Source organism: Natrix helvetica (genome assembly GCF_964273705.1).
Source record: "Natrix helvetica genome assembly, chromosome: 1".
Taxonomy (NCBI): domain Eukaryota; kingdom Metazoa; phylum Chordata; class Lepidosauria; order Squamata; family Natricidae; genus Natrix; species Natrix helvetica.
In genome coordinates, this window is record NC_138548.1 from 80907674 (window position 1) to 80931246 (window position 23573).

At 42.6% G+C, this 23573-nt stretch overlaps 1 protein-coding gene across 1 annotated transcript in view; it reads right to left on the reverse strand.

Moving 5' to 3' along the window:
- Positions 1-23573, reverse strand: part of MAPK8IP1 (mitogen-activated protein kinase 8 interacting protein 1) — a 56579-nt gene that overhangs the window by 26395 nt on the left and 6611 nt on the right. The window contains exons 2-3 of the mRNA XM_081939896.1: positions 22793-22898; positions 1131-1361 (exon numbers count right to left, since the gene is read on the reverse strand). Coding sequence (XP_081796022.1) covers positions 1131-1361; positions 22793-22898 — 337 coding nt within the window. The remainder of the gene's footprint in view (positions 1-1130; positions 1362-22792; positions 22899-23573) is intronic.

A 23573-nucleotide genomic window follows, 5' to 3' on the forward strand; every position in this document is an offset into this window, starting at 1 on the left:
AAAAAATAAACTGTGTCACATTTTATGTCCATCCCTTAGGAAAGAAAGATAACCATGAAACAAATCCACAAGGTAGACAATATATAACCTTACTAACCTCATAAGGTGACTTTCTGGATGGTGAAACAGTTTTGTCTTATTTCTATGACTTCAGAATGAAAAAGGCCATAAGGTCTGTTAAACGATCCTGGAATATTTTATAGTCTAAAGCCCAGAGAAATGAGATCCTCCCATAGACTGCAATACTTTATTAAGAAACTAATTCTAATTGAAGTCAGGGGAATAGTGCATTTTACTAAACATGCCTAAACTCATGCTAATTTCTCTCCAGCTCACACACTGTGTTGCACATACACTCTGAATAGATCCTCAGTTCATTAGCTGAGCTGCTGTCATCTCAAACAAGCATATTCTATAAAAAGGAATTAATTGTACCTTGCATTATTGTACATTTTGCCACAGGTAAAAAAGCAATCCACTGCAACCCTAGATAGGGGATTCGTAGCATTGCTCAATCTATGTATGCTTTTATTTCTCTCCCAACCCAATGCAAGATCTCTGTCTCCTTTGATCGCTAAGAATTGATCCACCTCCAGAGCTTGCCAATTTTCAGCTGTAGAACACATTTTGAATCAAAGGCACATACTGTCAATGGCAGAGAACACAAGGAGGCAGGTGACCTTCATGCATAATCAGAATACATTTTTATGGCCACTAACAATCCTACCCTCCCTCTCTCCCGTCGGGAACTGTGCAACACCCTTTTTCATAAAAGCGATTTACTTCTTCAGAGGCTTCACTTCTTTCGCTCTAAAACTCTCCCACTGCTTAATTCTTCATTGCGGTGGGAAGGGAAGGAAAAGGAGGCGTCCTTCAGCCCAGAATGTCTCCCCTCCTTCTTCAAAAACGCAGCCCCACCGGAGGACCCGCTGCCCCTCAAATTAGGCAACAAGTAGGAAGCTCAAACAGCCTCGTATATTCGGAGGGAGAGGGAATCCAACTTCCTCGAAGCGGTGTGTGTGTGTGGGGGGGGAGGTTTAAAAATCGCCTTTTCTTAGTAAACGGGAAGCGACAAGGCGGCGGGAAGGGGGTGTGTCAAGGGACTTTGGGTGGGAGGCAGAGGGACTCACCTGCGTCCGAGGCACCTGCGGGAAGAGATTGAGCGTCGTGGGCCGTTTCGGTCTGTAGGTATCCATGGTTACTGGCTGGGGCTCCTTGATAGGATCGGGCGCCGTTCCTTCTTCGGCGGGGGTCTCCCCAGTGGCATCAATCAGGTCCAGCTGAAGCATCTCCGCCTGGAGCCGACTCGCCTCCCCTCCGCCCACTCCCAGAACGCTACTGGCCTGCAGATTCAAATGGCTCTGCCAGGATACAAGATAGGGAGGGAGGGAGAGTGAATCATGAGACTGAGTCGTGCAAGGAGGGAGGGAGGGAGAGGGAGAGAGAGAGAGAGGTCAGTGACCAACGCCGCGTTTTAGCAGCCGCAGCCTCCGCCTGTATTCAGGGAGAGCCGCTGAAAAGCAAAAGGCAGCAACCGGCGGGGGGGGGGGGGAAGTCCACAGCGTCGCTCCGGCTCTGCGTACAACGAAGAGGCGAAGCTGCCGTCCCCCACCGTGTCCAAGCTTCTTCTGGGAAGGCTACTTGGCATCGTGGGCATCTGTTCGATTCCCCTGCTCCTTCGTTTGCAATTGGCATCAGTTCAAGGGAAACGAAGCCAAGTTGCTGAACCTGCATCTAGAATGCGGACCAAGGCACACACTTAAGGGGAAATGCTTCTTCAGCACATCAGTCCCTACAAAAATCCTAAATATAAAGGATTCATTTTGCAGTGTTATCTAGGCCCGAGTGTGTGTGTGTATGTGTACATATCTGAAATGATCACTTATCTGAAATGGTATAGGTAGGTTCTCCTGCTTGAGCAGGGGGCTGGACTAGAAGACCTCCAATGTCCCTTCCAGCTCATTCTATTCTATATCTCTCTTGGAGCAATGGCTGTTTTTTTTTTAAAAAATCATTCCCAACTAGGGCACACATGTGCCCTAGCAACATCTCCGTTTTTTGTTTTGGCATGGCTGTGATTTGCCATCAGCTTGGCCCCACCTTATGAGAGACTGGTTTAAGTTCTTTTTAGCTGCATCAAACAAAGCAGTGTTTTATCCTTTATTCTATGTAATACACCAGAGAGGTATAAACTCTTTTAAATTTTATTACTCCCCACCCTGGAGGTGATTGCAGTGTCCTGAAACAAAAGCAGTAGAAGAAAGACGGGCTAGCAACAGGGATATTGCATTTCATGTGATGGAATGATTTTCAGTTGAGGCAAGGATAGGTGACAAGCACTAACTCTACAGTGGGAGAAGAGTCATCCAACTTCCTTTGTGTCCATATAATAGAATGAAAAAAGGCATTTTATCTCCTTAGCTGTGGCTAAAAGGTAACTGAAGACACCATCAATCAGTAAGTAGGAAGTGGCCATAGGTTTTAAATAATCATCGTGGAGGCAACATAAAATGTGTTCTCATCTCCATTACACTGACCTATCTATAGTAATCAGCTATAGAATGGAATGGAATAGAATAGAATAATAGAATAGAATAGAACAGAACAGAGCTGGAAGAGACCTTGGAGGTCTTCTAGTCAACCCCCCTGCTTAGGTAGGAAACCCAGTACCACTTCAGACAAATGGTTATCCAACGTCTTAAAAACGTCCAATGTTGGAGCATTCACAACTTCTGATGGCAGGTTGTTCCACTGATTAATTGTTCTAACTGTCAGGAAATTTCTCCCTAGTTCTAAGTTGCTTCTCTCCTTGATTGGTTTCCACCCATTGCTTCTTGTCCTACCCTCAGGTGCTTTGGAGAATAGCTTGACTCCCTCTTCTTTGTGGCAGCCCCTGAGATATTGAAACACTGCTATCATGCTGCTGTGGCCTAGAGGTGGAGCTCTCGCCTCACAATCAGGAGGTTGTGAGTTCGATCCTAGCTAGAGGCAGATGTAGGGTCTCCTGCTTGGGCAGGGGGTTGGACTAGATGACCTGCAAGGTCCCTTCCAACTCTGTTAATCTATTAATGCCTTTCCTTTAGAAGACACTAGAAACCCTCAATGGATATCATGCCATTGTACGATCCAACGATTCTTGCAGGTACAGGGTTCTTCTTCACAGCCACCTTCACATGCCTTCAATGTCAATATAATTGGGTGTCCAGTAAATGAAGACTATGTCGTGAGGGGCAGATCCTTGATAAACAGTGGGGCACACGAGGGCTGCAGTAAGACATCATTTCAGGATGAAACCATAAAGCCTGCTCATATTACTGTTACCTCAGCACAGTATTAAGGAGTTATCTCTTTTCCCACATAAATATGCTACAGACATGTTCTGGCAACAAGTCTTTGTTGTTTGAGTCCCCATGGCATTGTGTTCATTTTGTCCCCTGCCCATTAGTAAGACAGTGAACTACCAATATTATTATTATTTTATATTTATTATTATTATTATTTTATATTTATTATTATTATTATCACAGCTAAAAGAGAGTTTCTGCCTTAACTTGACCAGATCCAGCAGCTACAAAGTATGCAAAATTGAATATATTTGGCTGTCCTTTCCATCGAAGTGAAAATTTATTATTTGGTAGCAAGTGGAAACACAGCAGCCTTTACTGGCCGTTTCAAGTTTTTGCAGACATGTCTCTTCCCTTCTAGCCCCTGATCAGCCGTATAAAACAACAGTTTGTTGTTGTACAGAAAAAAATAGATAGTTATATGCTGAGGGTCCATCAGAACTGTGCAAGAGCATTAGAGTCAGTCTCTAAACCTTGGTCAGCAATTCTGTAGTGTGTTAACTGGCCCTCGGTGGTCTATTTTAAGTCTGAAATAGTCAGCGATGAAAGGATGAGTGCAACCTTTCTTCCCCCTTACCAATTGCTTCATGATCAAAAAAAAGGAGGAAACTCACATTTCCTCCAAAATGGCCCCATTCATACTGTGGCACCATAATTGATAGGTGTTTTTGCCACATTTTACTATCCTGTAGATAAGGAAAGAGAGCAGCCAATCCATTTGCTTTGTTCATCAAGCTGTGCGCACACAAAATCAAAACAGACCAAAAGAGTCACCACAGGGATCATCAGCAGGGATATGTTACAATCTTCTGTTGATTAAAGGATAGATATTTTAAGTCAGAAGTAGGGAAATATTAAAATATACTTCACTAGGTGGGAAGACCTCAGGGGTAGTATACACTTACCTTCCCTACCGGTTTGCAAATGTGAGCATGCACACGTCCAGCCTTCCACGCATGAGCTTGTGGTGAAAAAAGGGCCTAAATGGGATGCCATACAGAAGGCATGGGTGGGCGGAGCCACCTGTGATTTCCGCTACCGGTTTGGGCGAACCAGTCCAAACCAGTTGAATTCCACCTTTGGAAGGCCTCCATATCTACCTATTATTTTGGTAATGTTCTCACAATTCGAAACTGACACTACAATATTCCTGGAACCAGGGAAAGGGGTGTTTTAAATTGTTTGCGTGTTTGGTTATAATGTTTTAAAAATTGTAAGGATTTTATTGTTTTGTATGTGACTATGATAGAAATAGTATTATTATTTTTTTCAAATGTAAATAGCCTGTTTAAATTTCTTATGACCAAGCATTGTGCTGATAAGCTTCTTCTATAATTTAATGTGACTTATAAACTAGAAAGTCTACTCTGCTCCAAATATTCATGGTGTTAGATACTTGTTCTAAATACAGTGGTTTCCACCAAGGTCCTCTGTTCCGGCGGGAACAGAGGTTTAATACTATTGGTCGAAGGGTCTGATAGCTCCCTATAAAGGGGCTGCTGTCAGACTCAACCTTCGCTGGATTGTTCTCACTTGTTGTACTTAATAAAGAGCTGTTGTTACCGTTAAGCTAGTGTGTGCCTATCCATTACCCAATCTAACACTGGTGACGAGGATGGGATTGGAAGGCAACTAGGAGAACCAAAAGAGTGTAGCAATCCAGCCCAGAGCTCAGCGCGCCTTCGAGCAGCCATTTTTCAGCGGCAAACTCAAAATGCCCTCTGAACACAAAATGGCCATGCACACCCCACCGACTCCGTATGACCCAGTCACCGAGCACTGGGACTCGTACATGCTACGATTTGACTGCTTATTCGAGGCAATCGAAAGGGGCACATCGCCAAGGTGTGCCAGAATGAATTCCCTGGCACTACCTGGCAGCCTAGAAGCACACTAAACCGCCAACAGAGGCCCAACCAAGGGGCCTGGCAGAAGTCACCACAGCGCTCAGAGGGCGACAATAGAGTCACCTACCACACGTCAATTGGCCAAGTCCGCACCAGGTGGCCAAAAAAGCTGAAGGTCACAGTCCTCATTGAGGACTCTCCATGTGAGATGGAGATCGACACAGGGTCATCACTGACTATCATGCCGTGGTCTACCCTAAAGCAGACTATCCCTAGCCTAAAGAAGCAGCATCTTCACACCCCTGACATCCGCCTACAGGATTACCAGGGAAACCGGGTCCCCATCATGGGCCAAGCTACTTTCCAGGTGAAGTTCAAGCAGTTCAGCGGGAAACTCCCAGTGACAGTGGTCAGCAGCAACCTGCAGAGCCTCCTAGGGCTAGATTGGTTCCAAGCCCTGGGTGACCAGTATCAACGCTTTGAAAGACAAGGGAGTTTGAAGACATCTTCGGCACCGGGCTGGGTAAGTATGTGGGGACTCCAATTTTCTTTAGTTTGGACCCCAACATAGCCCCAGTAAGGCTAAAACCCAGGAGACTACCTTTTGCTCTCTGCCCCAAAACTGACAGGGAAATTGACAAGCTCGTAGGCCAGGGAATCCTAGAGCCAGTAAATCATGCATGCTGGGAGACCCCTATAGTGATACCTGTCAAATCTGATGGGTCTGTCTGTATCTGCGCAGACTACAAGTGCACAATAAATAAAGCGCTACAACAAAGTGCCTACCCTGTACCCATTGTACAGCACCTCCTTCATTCATTAGGCCCCGGAAAAATGTTCGCAAAATTGGACATGGTGCAGGCATACCAACAATTGCCTGTAGATGGCGCTACGGCGGAAGCCCAAACCATTGTGACTCACAGGGGTGCATTCAAATGTCACCACCTGCAATTCGGCATTAGTATCACCCCTGGACTGTTCCAAAGCATCATGGAATGGCTTTTGCAGGAGATTCCAGGAGTCGTCCCCTATTTCAACGACATCTTGGTATCGGCTGCAAATGAGGCACAACTTTTCAAACGTGTACGAACAGTTTTGGCTCGAATTAGAGACAAAGGCCTCCGTCTCAAAAAAGAGAAATGCCAAATTAACTTGTCAGGGCTTGAATTCTTAGGGTACCTAATCGATGGCTCTGGGATTGACTTGTCCACACAAAAATTTAAAGCAATTCAGAACGACCCCAAACCTTGCAATCAAACCGAGCTGCAGGCGTTCCTCAGGCTCCTTAATTTCTACAGTGTCTTTCTTAAACAGAAAGCCACCGTTGCTGAGGCCTTACACCGTCTTCTGGCTAAGAATGCGAAGTGGTCCTGGGGCAGAGCCGAGGCTGCCACAATTGGTGCGGTAAAACGACTCCTGTCGGCAGACTCCTTCCTGGTACAATACAGCCAGACCCTGCCATTGGTGCTGACCTGCAACGCTTCCTCGTTCGGTGTTGGCGCCATACTCAGCCACCGCATGCCCAACGGAACCGAAGCCCCTATTGCATTTTATTCCAGACCTTGTCTGCCGCAAAGCGGAACTACAGCCAGCTGGACCGTGAGGTTTTGGCTGCAGTGGCCAGAGTAAAGAAATTCCATGAGTACCTATATGGCCGGGACTTCGAACTGGTTATGGACCACAAGCCGTTGTTGGTCTTGCTGGCTGGGGACCGACCTACCCCAGTGTCATTATCACCCCATATGACCAGATGGACCATCTTCCTAGCTGCCTACTCCTACCGTCTCATCCACCGACCAGGCTCCACTTTGGGGCACGCTGACGCTCTAAGCCGCTGCCCGCTGCCTGAACTTCTCACTGACCCCACCCCCGAGACGCCAGTCCTCCTCATTGACTGCCTTGAGACTGGCCCTGTCTCGTCCAGTGACATTGCCCGTCACTCTGCAAAGGACTCCACCATCAAACAAATGTTGAACTGGATGTGGAGGGGGTGACCCAAGGGGCCTGTTGGGGCTGATTTCAAAATGTATTTTGCCAAACGCAATGTGTTATCGGTTGTAAATGGCTGTTTATTGTGGGGGGACCGGGTTGTTGTTCCACCCAAACTATGCATTGCAGTATTAGAGGCTTTACCCGTAGGGCATCCTGGAATTGTCAGGATGAAGTCTTTGGCTAGGAGTTACGTGTGGTGGCTAACATGGACAGGGAGATCAAAGAATGGGTGGCTACCTGCACATCGTGCCAGGAGTCCAGACCAGCTCCTCCAGAGGCGCCCACTAAGGAGTGGGAGCGACCTCAAGCACCATGGTCTAGTGTGCACATTGACTTTGCTGGCCCAGTTCATGGCCAGACATTTCTCGTAGTTGTGGACGCCTACTCGAAATGGTTAGAGGTAGTCCTGATGACCTCCACTACGGCAGAAGCAGTCATCAAGGTGCTACGGAGACTTTTTTCCACACACGGCCTGCCCGACATCTTAGTCTCTGACAATGGAACCCAATTCATGGCCATGCAATTTGAGACGTTCCTAGCAATTCAGGGAATCAGGCATGCCCTGGTCACGCCATTCCATCTGGCCTCCAATGGTCAGGTGGAGAGAATGGTGAGATCTGCAAAAGAGGCCCTCTCTAGGATGGGCCTGGGAGATTGGCAAACACCAGTTGACCACTATTTGCTAATTCAGCACATCACACCCAGTGCCACTACAGGGAGAAGCACCTCCGAGCTTCTCATGGGTTGTTGGCTAAGGTCCCGCTTAGACCAGCTACACTCCAATTATTCTGCCTCATCGCCCCCAGACACCACAAGCAAGATTCAGACATTTAGCGTAGGGGATTCGGTATATGCCCACAAATATGCCAGGGGAACTCTGTGGATTCCTGCCATAGTGATAGGCATCATTGGCCCTCGCTCTTACCTCCTAGAGCTCAAGGACGGTAGGAATTGGAGAAGGCATATTGACCAACTCCGTGGCTGCCTCTCCAACTCCACTCTTAGACAACCAGAGATAACTCCTGCATGAGTTAGCCAAAGCCCTACCCAAACGGAGCAAACACTCACTCCTTCCACGGCCAGCTCAAGCCTGGGGGTACCGGGAAACCTATCTGGTTATGTTGCAGGCCTGCAGCGAGCTCCGAGCGAACCGGTCCTAGAAGCTCCAGCCGTGGCCTGTGAAAGTTTCCAGGAGCTTCCACTAAGTGGAGCTGCGGAGCAAACAGGTCTGTCTGACCTGTCCAAGGAAACCCCTCCTACTGAACTGTGCAGGTCAGGCAGAGCTACCCAAAAGCTGCCTACCTGCGTGACTACGTAACAAGTAGGATTGTTCCATCCAAGAGGGGAGGGGTGTTAGATACTTGCTCTAACTACAGTGGTTTCCACCAAGGTCCTCTGTTCCGGCGGGAAGAGAGGTTTAATCCTATTGGTCGAAGGGTCTGACAGCTCCCTATGAAAGGGCTGCTGTCAGACTCAACCTTGCTGGATTGTTCTCACTTGTTGTACTTAATAAAGAGCTGTTGTCACCGTTAAGCCTGTGTGTGCCCATCCATTACCCAAACTAATACATGGTTTATACACCACACCAAACAAACCACAAAGTAGCATCTATTGACTGTTCTTCTAGCAGAAGCCGATTGGAGAGGATGGAATTCACTCATGTTGTGACTTGAGTCAGTTTGGTGTAGCTGTTAAGTTATAGAGCTAAAAACCAGAAGACCATGAGTTCTAGTCCTGTTTTAGACTCAAAGCCAGCTGGGTGACCTTAGGCCAGTCACTTTCTCTCAGCCCTAAGAAGAAAGCAGTGGCAAAACCATTCTGAAATCTATCAGTGAAGTAGTTGCTAGGAGTCAAGACTGGCTGAAAAGCATTCAAAATATAAAAGTGTGACTTGAGAATGTGATCTATTTACCACCTTATTAAAAATTAGACCACTAGGCAAGGGAGATAACATTCAGTAATAAGGAAATGTCATACTGCACCATAAGAAAGAACTGAATCCAAATATTGTCTAAAGGGTGATTTAATTTCCCAGATCTAGGAGCAATCTTGCATTTAAGTGATGACATAATGTTTTATCAAGTCATCTACTCCTCCCCCATGATGGCACAATTCAAAGAGCATTGTGTCCAATATCTATTATCATTTTTTTCTCAGAAAACATTGGGTATGGTAAGCTCATACACATATGACATAGAGAGATGTTAGGGCAGGCTGACTTCTCTATAACTACTGGTATATTAATTACTATTAGATTATGAGAATTCTATATAGAAAAGTAAAGGCTTAGAAGTACAAAAATAATATAACAAGCAAGAAATCATAAAGGTTCTTCATATCCACTGCTTCCAATGTAATCTGTAAAGGCCAATCATCCCCTTCCCCATTTGCCTCTAATACCAGAAGCGAGCATAAGTAAGAAAAATCGACTATAGAGAGAGATTGCAGGGTAACATGAACCATGGAAAAAAAATATGTCGAGTCCCCTACCTACCATATGCTTACAAGCTTGAACTTTAATTCTGAAATTTTCCTGGAGAAAATCCATAGTTAAGGGCAAAAAAATATGTCTTCTCATGGCATCCTGAATTTGCTGTTTGGAATGACTGCTTCATTCTGTCCAATTATAAAACATGAGGTTAACAGGTGTGGTCAGAAATCTATCTGAAAAAAATGGCGGGAAAGCCACAACGAATTAAATTATTGCAGTGCGTACTAAGCAAACAGGCTTATGGCTACCATAAACTCATAAACCGCACCTCATATTCATCTCTAAGTGGAAGCCTCACTCTTCCATTTAGAAGAACATGGCCTATCTAAAAACTGGTTCGGTTAAAAGAAATAAAATATAATTAAAAAAGACATTCATTTTATTTTAATTTGGTAATATTTTTAGGTACACAATGTTAGTAGGTACCCTGTGGTTTGAAGAACACTGTGACCCAAAGCAGGGAAAAATGCATAGAAAATGTGAAATCTGTATATGAGACCAAGATATATGTAATTGGCAAGTATCTTCTTATATTTATGTAACTGGATATAAACTTACGGGTAAGCTACAACAGTTGTAGGAATATTTGTAGTGTGTTATAGTAACACCCCCCCCCCCCAATAGATTAGAATTTTAAGGGTATATAATTAACCATTTCACAAAAATCCCAGCAGATGCACGTCCAGTAAAATACACTGATGTGTAAAACATCATCCAGCCACAACTCAAATGTCCTCCCCCTATTCCCAGTAGGAATTTAGTCACATGTGCAACTAAATCTTCTTATTACTGCTTGCAAGGAAGAAACAAATACAGTACTAACATAGAAATCAGATACTGATCTCTTCTGCCACCTACAGGTCACTGCCTATTCCTACATGAATAACCTAAACATACAATGATCAAGCTGAAACAGGTTGCACATGAGAAATTGTCCAGACTCCATTAATACAGAATCCAATGCTTAGCAAAATGAAATTACAACCTCTAAATATTCTGGAAGTATGAATACTACATGCTAAATGGTACTTTCAAAAAATATAAATTTTCTGAATGTTTTTCAATAGTGAATTAAAACAATTTTAGCTAGTAAGGGACAAAACCCAAGCAAAATCCTTAAAAGCACAGGGGTGAAAAGATAGTATTTAACAAGGAGTGTATTAAGTTTGTATGCTGTCTGACTCTCAATAACTCTCAGCAAATCCAAAAGGTACACTTAGTTGTGCACTTTTTTTCCTTTTGTAAAGTAGGGATATTCCATAGTGGTTCCCTACTTAGCCCTTTCCAAATTGCAGAAAACCATAAAAGGTTCTCAAAAAGCAAATATTTCTTGACGATTCAAATTGCAAGTTAAAAGAATAAGCTGATATGGAAGGAATTCCTTCATGCCACCTAATATGCTCTTTAGTTATCAAAGAAGGGACATTTACTGCAAATTATTGTAGTTCTAAAAATGGTCTTGCACAGAGAAGAGCAAGAAAATTTAAGCATCTATATCAAACTTGATATTCCAAATTTCTTTTTTAATTGTCCCAGATACTTGCAACACCCAGTTTTTAAAAGTGCATTTAGACTCTAAACAAAATACTGGATTTTTGAAGGCCCAGGATTCATTTGATCACTGTGCATCAGTAGTCATGAGCTTGAAATTATTATTATAGTTTGCACACAGTCAGCGAAAGGTTTAGACTGGTTGTTTATTATTATTACCTATTGTTGTTGTTCATTGCACAGTCAACCAAATGTTTAGGCTAGATTTAGCATTTTTAATCCATTTATTCAGTTCTTCCTAAGACTGGGATGGAGAGATGTTGTTTCCTAATGCGTTATTTTGGTTCACCACATAATTAGTCAGTTGCTTAAACTGGATTTGGCATTTTTATCCACCTATTGAATACTTCACAAGGACTGAGGATAGGCACATGTTGTTTGGTGGTGCTAAAGGTATAGTAGCAAACTGTAAGATGTTCCAAATAAAGCTGCCTTTTGTAATTGACTGATGGGGATTGTGTCAATGCCGACAGCATTGTGATGCTTTAGTTGTTTGGGGATTGCACCCAACATGACTCTCATTATTGGTTTCTTTGCTTTCTTTTGCCACAGTCATTTTACTTCTATTTGCAGGTCTTTGTATTTTGTGATTTTCCTCAGTGCCTTCTCTTCTATTCTTCTGTCCACAGTTTCTTCTGCTATGTTCCCTATCCAGACGTTTTGGTCGTTCTTATCAACAATTGTTAAGTCTAGGGTGTTATGTGGCAGGGGCTGGTCTGTTTCAATTCTAAAATTGTTGACCACTTTAGCTTCTTCATTTTCTATTTTGTGGCCCATCAGTCTTGTGGGCAAATGGTTTTCTTGCAGATCTTCCAATCCACCATTGTTCTTACTTCATCATGCTCTTGTTTATAGGTAATCTGTGCACCCTTCTTGCAGCAGCTGACTAGATGCTCCACTCTTTCTTCAGCTTATTATTGAGAACGAGTGTAATTCACTAACAAGCACAGTAGACAGAAATGGATGAAATAGCCCATGTGATATTGGAAGTTAGAAAGTGAGATAAATCCAGAGGCCGTGGGTTTTGTTGCTTGTGTTCAGGAATGCGTTTGCTTCTAAATGCCTTTTGCCACTTTTTGTCCTGCATGGATGTGCTCATCTTTGGTACTGTGAGAAACAGGATAGTCCCTATTCTTTTAACCAAGCAATATGGTTTGTAAGACAAATGGGTCATTCATGTGTTTCAGAATTAAAATTGATTTATTTACTTCAATTTGATGCATATTTTTAGAATGCCTATTTCATTTCCTTCATAGCAGCAGTTGCTCCATTATTTTAAACATTTCTTTAGCCCCATAGAAATATGCATTTATATGAGTAATTAGTTTGAGTGATTAGTTATATAATGGGATTGTAGCAGTAGAAAATGTAGTCTCTTCTCTACTGTATTTAACTCATAGCTCCATTATTAATTTTTTGTTCTGTTTCCAAACCATATTCATTCATCCTGATGACACAGGTTACAACTTTAGCATTTTCATATGCATGGTTAGTCAGCAGTTGTCTTTGGGGATTTGAAATTTGGATCAAAAAGCAGAAGCAATTTTTTCAACATGCTGCATTTCTAAAATAAAATGCATGTTCTTAAGTAGTATGTGAAGCATAGCAAACTATTCCTATATACCGATGCACATAAAATTTAAAAATACTGACTAGGAGGAGAAACAAACTATAATAATGTGAAACTGTTTTGCCTTTACTTTATATGTGCTTCCCTAATAACAGATTTCTACACCATTAAAGATTGAAAGAGTTTAGTGTAATGAGATAAATACTATTAATATTATTTCAGTGCATCACCTTCACCAGCTGTCTATCTTACTTCAATAGAAGAATTCACTGGATAAATATTCAGATCCTGAAAAATCTTACCATCATCCTTCCTTGCCCAGATTTTCAGGTTTTGGACTTCAACTTTCATAATTTCCACTTCCGTAGGTTATGAAAGAAATCCAAAATTATTGGAATTATCCAATATCTAAAATGCAAGAGGGGGTGAGGTACTCAAAAGAGTCGGGATGGTGACTATGATTGTGTAACTGAAATCCCATCCCTTTTTTACATGCACATATGCACAACACATGTAAATAACAAGGCAAAGATCAGATAGTTGCAGCCAAGATACTGAGGGTTTTTTTTGACACACACTCACACACAGTCTACAGATACCTGTGTCCAACTCATTTGGCATATACTTGGCTAGATGACGCTGGAAGCTTTTTTAAAATAAATAACCTAGCTGAGCAAAGGTGGAGATAAAGAGAATCTTATAGTGGTATCTGGGATGAGTTTGAACAGTTAGTCCCAAGGGACAGTGATTCCCAGAGTTGTGGGTATAATCACCTTTATTTTAGACCCTTGCCCACCCAGTTACCCAAATCCTGCAGGAAGCAGGCTTGTGAGCTGATCCATGTGAAGGTTAATGCCTCTTAGAGAGGAAGGGATGGTTCCATTGATTCTGAAAGAAGTGGTGGTTTACCCCATCAAGAGATCATTGCTGGATCTGGAAAATAGCTTGTCCAGCTTTCAACCTTCTGTTTTAGGGAAGGTTGTTGAGAACATGGTCAGCCTCCAGCTGCAGTGAATTATTAGACTGTTGGAATGATCAAGCATCAGTGGAGTCTCACGTTTTTTTAAAACTATGAAACCTTTCCCTCTCATTTAATTCTTCTGCCCTATCTATCTTTTTCTTTCTTTCTTTTCACTTTATTTTGTGAAGAGTTTTGGAAAATTCATAAATGTACAGATCAGGCTTCAGAGTACTTTGGAGTTTATTTCCAAAGGGACTTCAGAGTAAACAGGAATGAGGCTATGGCACTTCACTGCAACGCTTTAAAGTACCTGGGATTATTTCTTTCCACAACCGTCATGCGATACCAGGAAAAAGTGATCTGCTTTAAAGTGCTGTATTCCTACATAATCCAAACCACATTTTGGAAATCAAATCTGAAGCTCTGCACAGCCCTATTACAGATTGTTTGTCTTGACTTGGATTACAACTAATTTGGATGGCTAACATGGCTAACTTTTTTCTATCAGTAAAAACACCCTGTGGTTTTTTGTTTTGTCTATTCTGTGTTGCAACTTCATCCTGCATGGAAGCTCATTAATCCAAAATCAGCCTGATCCATGACCATCTGTTATATATCATGGATTATATACTGACAATTTTAAATCATCACTTTCTTAGCCAAATAGCTACTTCCCCTTATTCCATTTACACCAGTATATCTCTATAAATTTCTAGTTTCCTGGAGTCATACACAAAGCAGCCACTGAGTTTGCATTATGTTAACAGCTCACATTCTTGCTGAACCTCCTCTAGCTCATAATACAACAATGCAATAGCTAGATGGTTATTTAACAACTGATCAGTTTGAGCCAGAATAGGCTTCATGGTCTGCTGAAATACCAATAGGGTAGGAGCCAGGTATACAGTATTTCTGGGTGCAATGTATTCCAAAGGGGTAAAAGCTAGAGGAAAGATCCTTGTTGGAGGATCTTTAAGTGTCCATGAGGTGCAGATTACAAAATCATTGGCTTCTATAGACACACTGGAGATAAACCCATTGTAGATGTTCATATTAGGTACAATGGTTCCATACTGATTTCTTTTCAGCCAACTTAATTGGCCAGGAATTCACTATTACTGATTCAGGGCTAAATTAATCCAATTTATTTCTACAAATTGAAGTTTGGCAAGTTTTTCAGCAAGAACAAGTAGGGAATCCACATTGTAAGATGTAATTATTTTGTATTTCACTGAAAACCTTAGATTCTTGCTGACTTATCTGTTTATATGAATATTTTAGACCAGCATTAAGGCAATGAAATTTATTAGTAGCACATATTGTTAGTAAGCACGTGCTCACTCACCTGAGAATATAACCAAGTCTCATGTTAGCCTCCCACAGTGAGAGATACTTTTTTTAAAATTATACATAAATGGATTTAAAATTATGACTTAATTTCTTTTTAAGGGCAACACTTCATGTTTCTTAGTTGTACCTAGTAATTCTTTCCCTATATTTTTTTTACCCTCTCCCCCCAATATATTTTACTGTAACTAGCCAGAAAATATTTCTTAGAAAAATCACTGACTCTATACTCTTTTCCTTTAATTATTCTTCAGGGAGCATGCAGGTATCCAGATTCAGAGCAGGTACTATAAGTTTCCTGTTCCCTGGGAACAGAGGGAGGCCTTTGACGATCATCTCAACCAATTTCCTTGTATACATGATGTGCAATGACAATAAAGGCTATACTATATCTCGATAACTTCCATTATTAGAAGAAAGAGTCTTGATTCCCAACAGCAAAAATAATTCTGCCCATCAACCATTGGGACATGTGGAACCAGATTAGCTATGGAAATCACAGTTGTTCAAACTGTCTTGCTATTTGGGCTATTTCTTTTCCAATAGTTTTCTTTTATCTTATGCTGCAATTCCTATCCTATGTCTCCAGGCTTTTTCATTAGCTGTGACATATATGTGGATAAACATTACACCTGACTCCTCTTCACAATAAACAAATACAAGTTCTAATTTTACAGTGCATGTATTGTTCAATTTGTAACAAGATCGACAGATCTACATTCAATGCAGAGGATGTTTTTCGTTTGCTCTTCTGAAGGCTTTTATCAAAAAGAAAAATACATTTGTTCACTCCAGATGTCAATGAATAGCAGTCTAGTTGAGAGGTTTTCAGTCTTGTCTGTCTGGGGAATCTCTTTGTTAAAATAAACATTTCCCAGAACCCTTGATCAAGAGGCAATGCTCCAATATTAAAAAAAATGATTTTTAAAAAAATGATTCCCCCCCCCCCCGCCCCTTTCTGTCTCTCACAGAACCTCACTGGCTTCTCAAGTTGAAAATATTTGATCTATTTGACTGGACTGTCAGGGGAAATTTCACCCTGAGCTAATGAGGTCTGGAATCGACGCCTTTTCTAAACAGCATATCTTCAAGAAAGCGAAAGTAAGGTCCAATAACAAGTTCTAATTAAAACAAATGTTTAATATGAAAATAAGAAATAAGAAAATAAACAAATCTATCTAATTGTTACATTTTGGCAAGAGCAGTTTGTCGCCCACCTTCTTGGCAGACGAACAGAAGAACAAAAGTAAAGAAGTCTCTGGAATGTGTGTGAGCAGGCGCAGTACATCACTTGCTGATAAACCTATGTCCTGTGCAGTAATATCTCATCAGTTCGGCTAGCAAACAATTAACGCAGTGACATGGACTTCTCCTAAGCACCTTGTATTTTAAAAGTTAAATGGCATTTAAATTAAAAATAAATGGCATTTGCCCGACAACATGTAAATGCTTTACAGAGTCACTATAAAGTGCCACTGTGCACCTTCTACTTCAAACAGATTCAGTTTAATTAAGTTCGAGTGAAGTGGATCTTACCATACTAAAATTCTACTTTACTAGTAAAACAGCTGGTAAGAGATACCTTAAAGTGGTTCTTTGCCTCCCTGGCCCCACAACAGGTAAGCAACATTTGTCCTTGTGAAGGCCACACTTAACGCCTGTTCAGAGGGACAGAAACAAATCATCTCTCACTGTAATTGCTTAAGACTGCCATTAGCAGTGAGGAAGCAGCAATCTATGCCATGATGTTCATCTAAAGACGTGATTAATTGGTGACAAGGGACAAATAGCCAGAACTCCACAGTCTGCAACAATAAAAGGCTAGAATCTAACTCCCTCTTCACAGGGGCCAGAAGAATCTAAAGAATCGGACTTTCTTTTAAAAAGCTCTGAGACAATAAGAGGAATTGTGTAATTGTTGTGGATCTGTTGCATTATCCACTCCAGTTACACAGTCCTAGAAACCAACAGGTTTTCTTTTATTCTACAACAGTGTAGGAAGTTATCACCCAGCCTTCTCCGAGAAAAATGAAATATCCTAGGAAATATTGAAAAGGCAGAATATTATATTTTCCTGGATGTGAAAAAGGGAGAAACACATTTTAAACACAAAGTAAATTCCTGCAGCTTCCTGTCCATCCTCACTTTATCAATGGGCCATTAAGAAGGCCAAGCTAGTCCACTTTACATACTAAAGAGTTCTCCCCTTCAGCTCCAGGGGGATGGGAATGAAGGCATGATAATATAAGCCTTTACTTAACTGACCACATGGCATCTGAGAATTCAACCAAACCTGGATTCAAAACTCAGCCTAGAGGGTTGCCCTTGCATGGGCCCATGTGAGTCTGACAGCCAATCAGACTACATTTCTTACACAGGAACAGGAAACAGATAGGTGGGGCTGAACAGATTATAAAAATCCCTGCAAGCCCTTCTTCAGCCCTTTTTTTTTTGCCCTTCTCTTCTTCTCCACCAACATTGAAGCATGTGATCACCTTTTCTGTTCAGGACTCAAGCCATGTGGTCCTGTCCACCATTAAAACCATCTTTCCAAGCAGCCTCCATGTCTCCAGTGTCTTTTTCCCCACTTGGAGCCGAACCCAGAAGGACATTTCTTTCAACAAGAGCATTGTATTTCATGTTATTTCTCTGCAGCTTAAAAGATCAGCGTAAACAATCCTGGACTTGCTCTAAGACAGTGCTTCTCAATTATTTTCTGTCATGCCCCCCCTAGGAAGAAGAAAACATTTCGCCCCCCCCCCCGCGCGACTGTAAATAGTATAATTTGTCTATAAAATTGTTATAAGTACACCTCTGCATAACATAGCACACCGGTCTTTCCTCGTCTCCCACCGTAGTCACATGCTTTCTTTCCTCTTTCCCTCTTACTTGTCTATCCTTCCTTCCACCCTCCCTTCCTCCTTCCCTTCCTTCCTGCCTCCCTTCCAGTTCCCTCCTTCCTCTTTCCCCCTGCCTGCCTGCCTGCCTTCTTTCCTCTTTCCCTATCCTCCTATCCTTCCTTTCTCCCTCCCTCCTTCCCTGCCTCCCTTCCAGTTCCATTCTTCCCTCCTTCTTTCTGCCTCTTTCCTGCCTGCTTGCCTTCTTTCCTCTTTCCCTCTTGCTTGTCTATCCTTCCTTCCACCCTCCCTTCCTCCTTCCCTTCCTTCCTGCCTCCCTTCCAGTTCCCTCCTTCCTCTTTCCCCCTGCCTGCCTGCCTTCTTTCCTCTTTCCCTATCCTCCTATCCTTCCTTTCTCCCTCCCTCCTTCCCTGCCTCCCTTCCAGTTCCATTCTTCCCTCCTTCCTTCTGCCTCCTTCCTGCCTGCTTGCCTTCTTTCCTCTTTCCCTCTTGCTTGTCTATCCTTCCTTCCACCCTCCCTTCCTCCTTCCCTCCCTTCCTCCTTCCCTTCCAGTTCCCTCCTTCCTCTTTCCCCCTGCCTGCCTGCCTTCTTTCCTCTTTCCCTATCCTCCTATCCTTCCTTTCTCCCTCCCTCCTTCCCTGCCTCCCTTCCAGTTCCATTCTTCCCTCCTTCCTTCTGCCTCCTTCCTGCCTGCTTGCCTTCTTTCCTCTTTCCCTCTTGCTTGTCTATCCTTACTCCCTCCTCCCTTTCTTCCCTCCCTCCCTGCCAGCAGCTCCTCCAGCATCCCAGCTGGAAGCAGCAGCACAACAGTCGCCGTTACCAGGGGCGAAGGGGTGGCGGTGGCAAGATCGGGCGACCGCCGCCCCTTTGTCCCTTCCCCAACAGCGGCTGTTGCGCTTCCGCTTCCAGACGGAATGTTGGCGGTGGAGCTGCTGGCGGGGAGGCGAGCTACCTGCATAAAGACGCCGCCGAGGGCATGGCAGAATATATCCCGGCTTGAAGTGGCAGTGCTGGGGACTGCTCAGAGACTCATCAGAGCCGCGGGCTGGAGCTGTGCAAAAAGTCTGCTTGGGCTGAGGGGGGGGGAGGGAGGGAAGCCTGGGACAGCCATGCTTCCCTCCCTCCCACCCCCGCCCAAGCAGGCTTCTTGCACAGCTCCAGCCCGCGGCTCTGATGAGTCTCTGAGCAGTCCCCAGCGCTGCCACTTCAAGCCGGGATATATTATGCCTCGCCCACGCCGCCGCCGTTGCACCCAGATGGAAAGGGAGCCTTCGCGCCCCCCCAGGGGGGCGCGCCCCACTATTTGAGAACCGCTGCTCTAAGAGTAGCCAACTATTTCTTCCACCAAAGTAAAAGAAAATGTGTGCTATAGCAGCAGCATCTCAAACATTTGAACTCCACTCACATAAACTATAAAGATATAAGATGTCTAATGGGTTTCTCATAATTTTCTGCAAAAAAGATGCTTAACTGATCTTTCAGTTTTGAATAAAGGACCTCCACCTTTTACGAAGTTATTCGAAATCAGTTCTTATTGTACAGAAAGAGTTCTGTATTTAATGACCATTTGTAGCTTTAAAAAAACAAATCCCAACCTTCACATATTATGTGATGTCCTTCAGGGCATTTTTTTCTTTCTTTACAAGAAAAGGCATTTATTCCATGTTAATATTTTTCTTTTATATCATAAGGATTTTTAATGTGTGCACACAGTTCTTTCTCATCATCTTTTAAGCACAATTTTAATAGATTTTTGAAACTTTGGTGACTAATATATTTTTCTGCTTGCTGTTCAGGTTCGCTTGTCAAAAGGTATTATCACTGAAATCACTTTTTGAATTACTTTTCTTAGATTATTATCTTCTAGATAATATGCCTTTATTCTTCTTTGCGTGTCTTTTTAGTGCTTGGTCTCAAAACAATGTAGCTTTTTCATTATTGTTCACTGCCCAGAGTCAATTGGATTGAGACAGGCAGCTGCAGAAATTAAGTAAATCACTATTATGTTGCTAATAGTAAAATTTAGATGTGTTAAATGGAAGTTCACATTTTCCTCACCTGACTTTAAATGTTCACTGTATCATTTATAAAACCACACACTTCCTTGACAACAGAAGAACTTTGAAACTTTTATTTAGTTCTTCAGTTCTTTTTAAATAAAACATTTAGGCTGAGCTTCTTTTGTCAGTGAGGAGGTACCAGAAAATTCACACATTTTTCCTTCTAAAATTTCTTTACTGTGAGTCACATTCATATTTTGAAATCTGAATGTTCCGATATCAATTAAAATGGTTGAGATCCCAAAACAAAAACTACTTTGGGCTTTCCTATATAAGATAGGGTTCCTTCTTTGTAAGGGCTTAATGGAATGCCAATGTACAAATGCCTTACTTGGACTGCACTCTGGTTTACATGAGACAAATTTTTTTTTCAATGCCACTCTTTCTCATGGTATGGTAATATGTGCATCTCTCTAGTTCTTGAGTCAGCAGAAGAGATAATCAGTATAATTTGTTCTACCCTGACAGCTAAGATCTAATCTGCCTAAACAATGAGGCTTGCAAATAAATTCTTCATGGCTTTGCAATACTTAAGGACAATACAAAGGCAGTGATTAGTAGATTTGCCCTCCTTCAGCTTCCCTCCCACCCAGTATTACCAGCTAAAAATAATAACATCAGATAGGTGATGTTAGGGAGAACTCTTTCAAATAATACGTATTGGCTGTTAATCTGGCTTGAATTCTTGCAGGTCTAGTATTGGCAATGGTCATCACTTCTATGTTCTCTAGCAATATGAAGCATCGATATGACAAACATGTGAGACACACATCCTAAGTACTTGTCTGAAAGAAAAGAATCATATGTGATCAGGGGTGGGCTTCAAAAATCTCAGCAACGGGTTCTCAGCCTGGTTGCTGGGTGGGTGTGGCCATGGTGGGCGTGGCCTAGTCAGCCTCCTGCATCATGGCAGGGGGGGTGTTTTTGCCTTCCCCCGGCTCCAGAGGCTTTCCTCAAGCCTCTGTGAAGGTGAAAACTGCCTCCCCCGGGGCTCCGGAAGCTCTTCTTGAACTTCCAGGAGGCCTGTTTTCCCCTCCCCGAGCCTCTGCATGGACCTTGCACTTACCTCGCATCCAAAATGGACCATGTGGAGACTCCCATGTGGGAGGGGTGGGAGGGGCAAGCCAGGGGTAGGATTTGGAGATTCTCTGAACTAGCTGTAATGTATTGTAGAAAGTTATCACCCAGCCCTCTCCCAGAAAAATAAAATATCCTAGGAAATATTGAAAAGACAGAATATTTCTCTGGACGTGAAAAGGAAGAAACGTGTTTTAAAAGACAGAATAGCTGCGTGCAGCTTCCTGCCCATCCCCCTTTGTCAATGAGCCATTAAAGCCTGAACTAGTTCACTTTACATAATAAAGAGTTCTCCCCTTCAGCTCCAGGGGGATGGGATTAAGGCATGATAGTATTGGCCTTTTACCCAACTCCCCACATGGCATCTGAGAACTCAACCAAACCTGGATTCAAATCGCAGCCTAGAGAGTTGCCCCTGCATGGCCCCATGGGAGTCTGACAACCAATTAAAAGACAAGCTCAAGATCAAAGGCCAGAGAGGGCATAAAACCAGGGACTCAGCATCTCAGTCCTTCCTTCTCTTCTTCTCCACCAACATTGAAGCATGTGATCACCTTTTCTGTTCAGGACTGAAGCCATGTGGTCCTGACCACCATTAAAACCATCTTTCCAAGCAGCCTCCATGTCTCCAGTGTCTTTTTCTCCACTTGGAGCTGAACCCAGAAGGACATTTCTTTCAACAGTTAGCTACGGGTGCTCGCAAACCCGAAGCAGCTGACCCCTGTATGTCATCATCCTAAACCTGGCAGCTCTCAATTGTGTTGATGCTCCTTCTTTGAGAGCCCACAGCTAACAAGCCATACTGAGGACAGTAAAGATGTAATATGGTTTGGTTCTGGCTTGCAGCAATGGGTGAATCCAACCAGCTGTAGTTTATCCCTAGTTAAATCATAACTTAACATAATATCTGCCCTAAATTAAAGATGTTTTCAACTTGAAAAAAGTAAGGTATTACATATTTATAAGGGTACTACTGATCTTAGTTCATTAAGCAAACATCTCTCTCCTTCCTTCATATAAGAAGTTCTTAATTTAAATCTTGGATGAAAAAAAAAACAACTGCATTATGACTTACTGTTTGTTATGCATGTACAAGGCATAGTGGTTTTGGACCTGACAGAGGGCAATTTCTCTGAGGATGAAAAACTGTATTGCACAGATCAAGGCTGTCTCCTCCATCTGCATCTGGGAATGAGTCCCAGACTTGAGCCCTCATGCCTAAAATTTGACTTCATAAAGGCAAGCATAGTACCTGCATTTGCTTCATGCCCGAATTCTCCCAGATGCAGCCAAGGCAGAGTGCATTGCAGTAATGGTGCCTCAGGGTGACACAGGCCTCAACTGCAGTATAAGGAGCAGCACAGAGATACAGGCAAGCATATTCAGACTGCAGTTTCATCCTAAGTATTCCCAGCCTGGGATCTACCAGATGTGTTGGATTTCAATGGCTACGTTCCCAAATAACCTGACCAAGGACACCAGGTGAGGGTATGTGTGTGTATGGCTGATCTACTGATACTCAGAGCTTTTTTTAAAAAAATGACATGAAAAATGAGTTACTCAAGGAAGACATTGATACATTTTTCTCCTGGGATTGAAATAACCTACTTTCAAATTTGAGAAAGGGCAGGATTGTGGGTTACATCCCCAACTATATGACCCAGAATAAATAGGGTAACGTTGATGTTCTTACCCGTAAGGCCAAATTATCCTTACAGTGTAGACTGATTCCACACTCATCAGTAATTTCAGAAAGATCTTCATCTTCAAACTCTTCTAGACTGATGTCATGGGTGAGCCTAGACAACACAAATATCATACAATTATCCATCAGAGAAAACAAGTATATATAAGAATTTATGAAGTTCAGTATGGAGGGGGAAAAATAATCCTTCATACTGAATTATTTTACTGCGTCTACAAAAAATCTCAAGAGGTTCTGTACTGTATGTACGTGTTCAAACAGCCATCAAGCCACTTTTTTGCTTGAAAAACCTGAAAATGCAGTTGGACTTGGAACCAGGAGGCGGAGTGAGGCAAGAATATCTGCAACAAAGGAAACTGCTCACTCACAGAGCCTTGTCTTAAAAAAGCAATGTTGCCTTGCAGTGGTATCAAATGGATACCACAGCTGAGCCAGAAATAAACTGTCTCAACTATTGAAATACTCAGGGACAACTTCATGAGATCAAAGGGCCCTGGAGACACCTCCAGGTGGTGAAATATCTGTGATGCCTTTCTTACATCAAAACAGGACCTATACCTGAGGCGTCCAAGAAGCAGCAAGGGTACTTATTTCTCTAAAATAAATTGGTGTGTAGTATTTATCTGCTCAATTTATAATACGTGCACAAGACACATTTTTAAACTACAAAAGAAGCAGCGCATGCTAAAAAGATCAATGCATTTTGGGATCCCTAGCACCATAGATGTATGTTTTGGTTGTTGCTGTATAGCTTCATTATTTAGTCCAA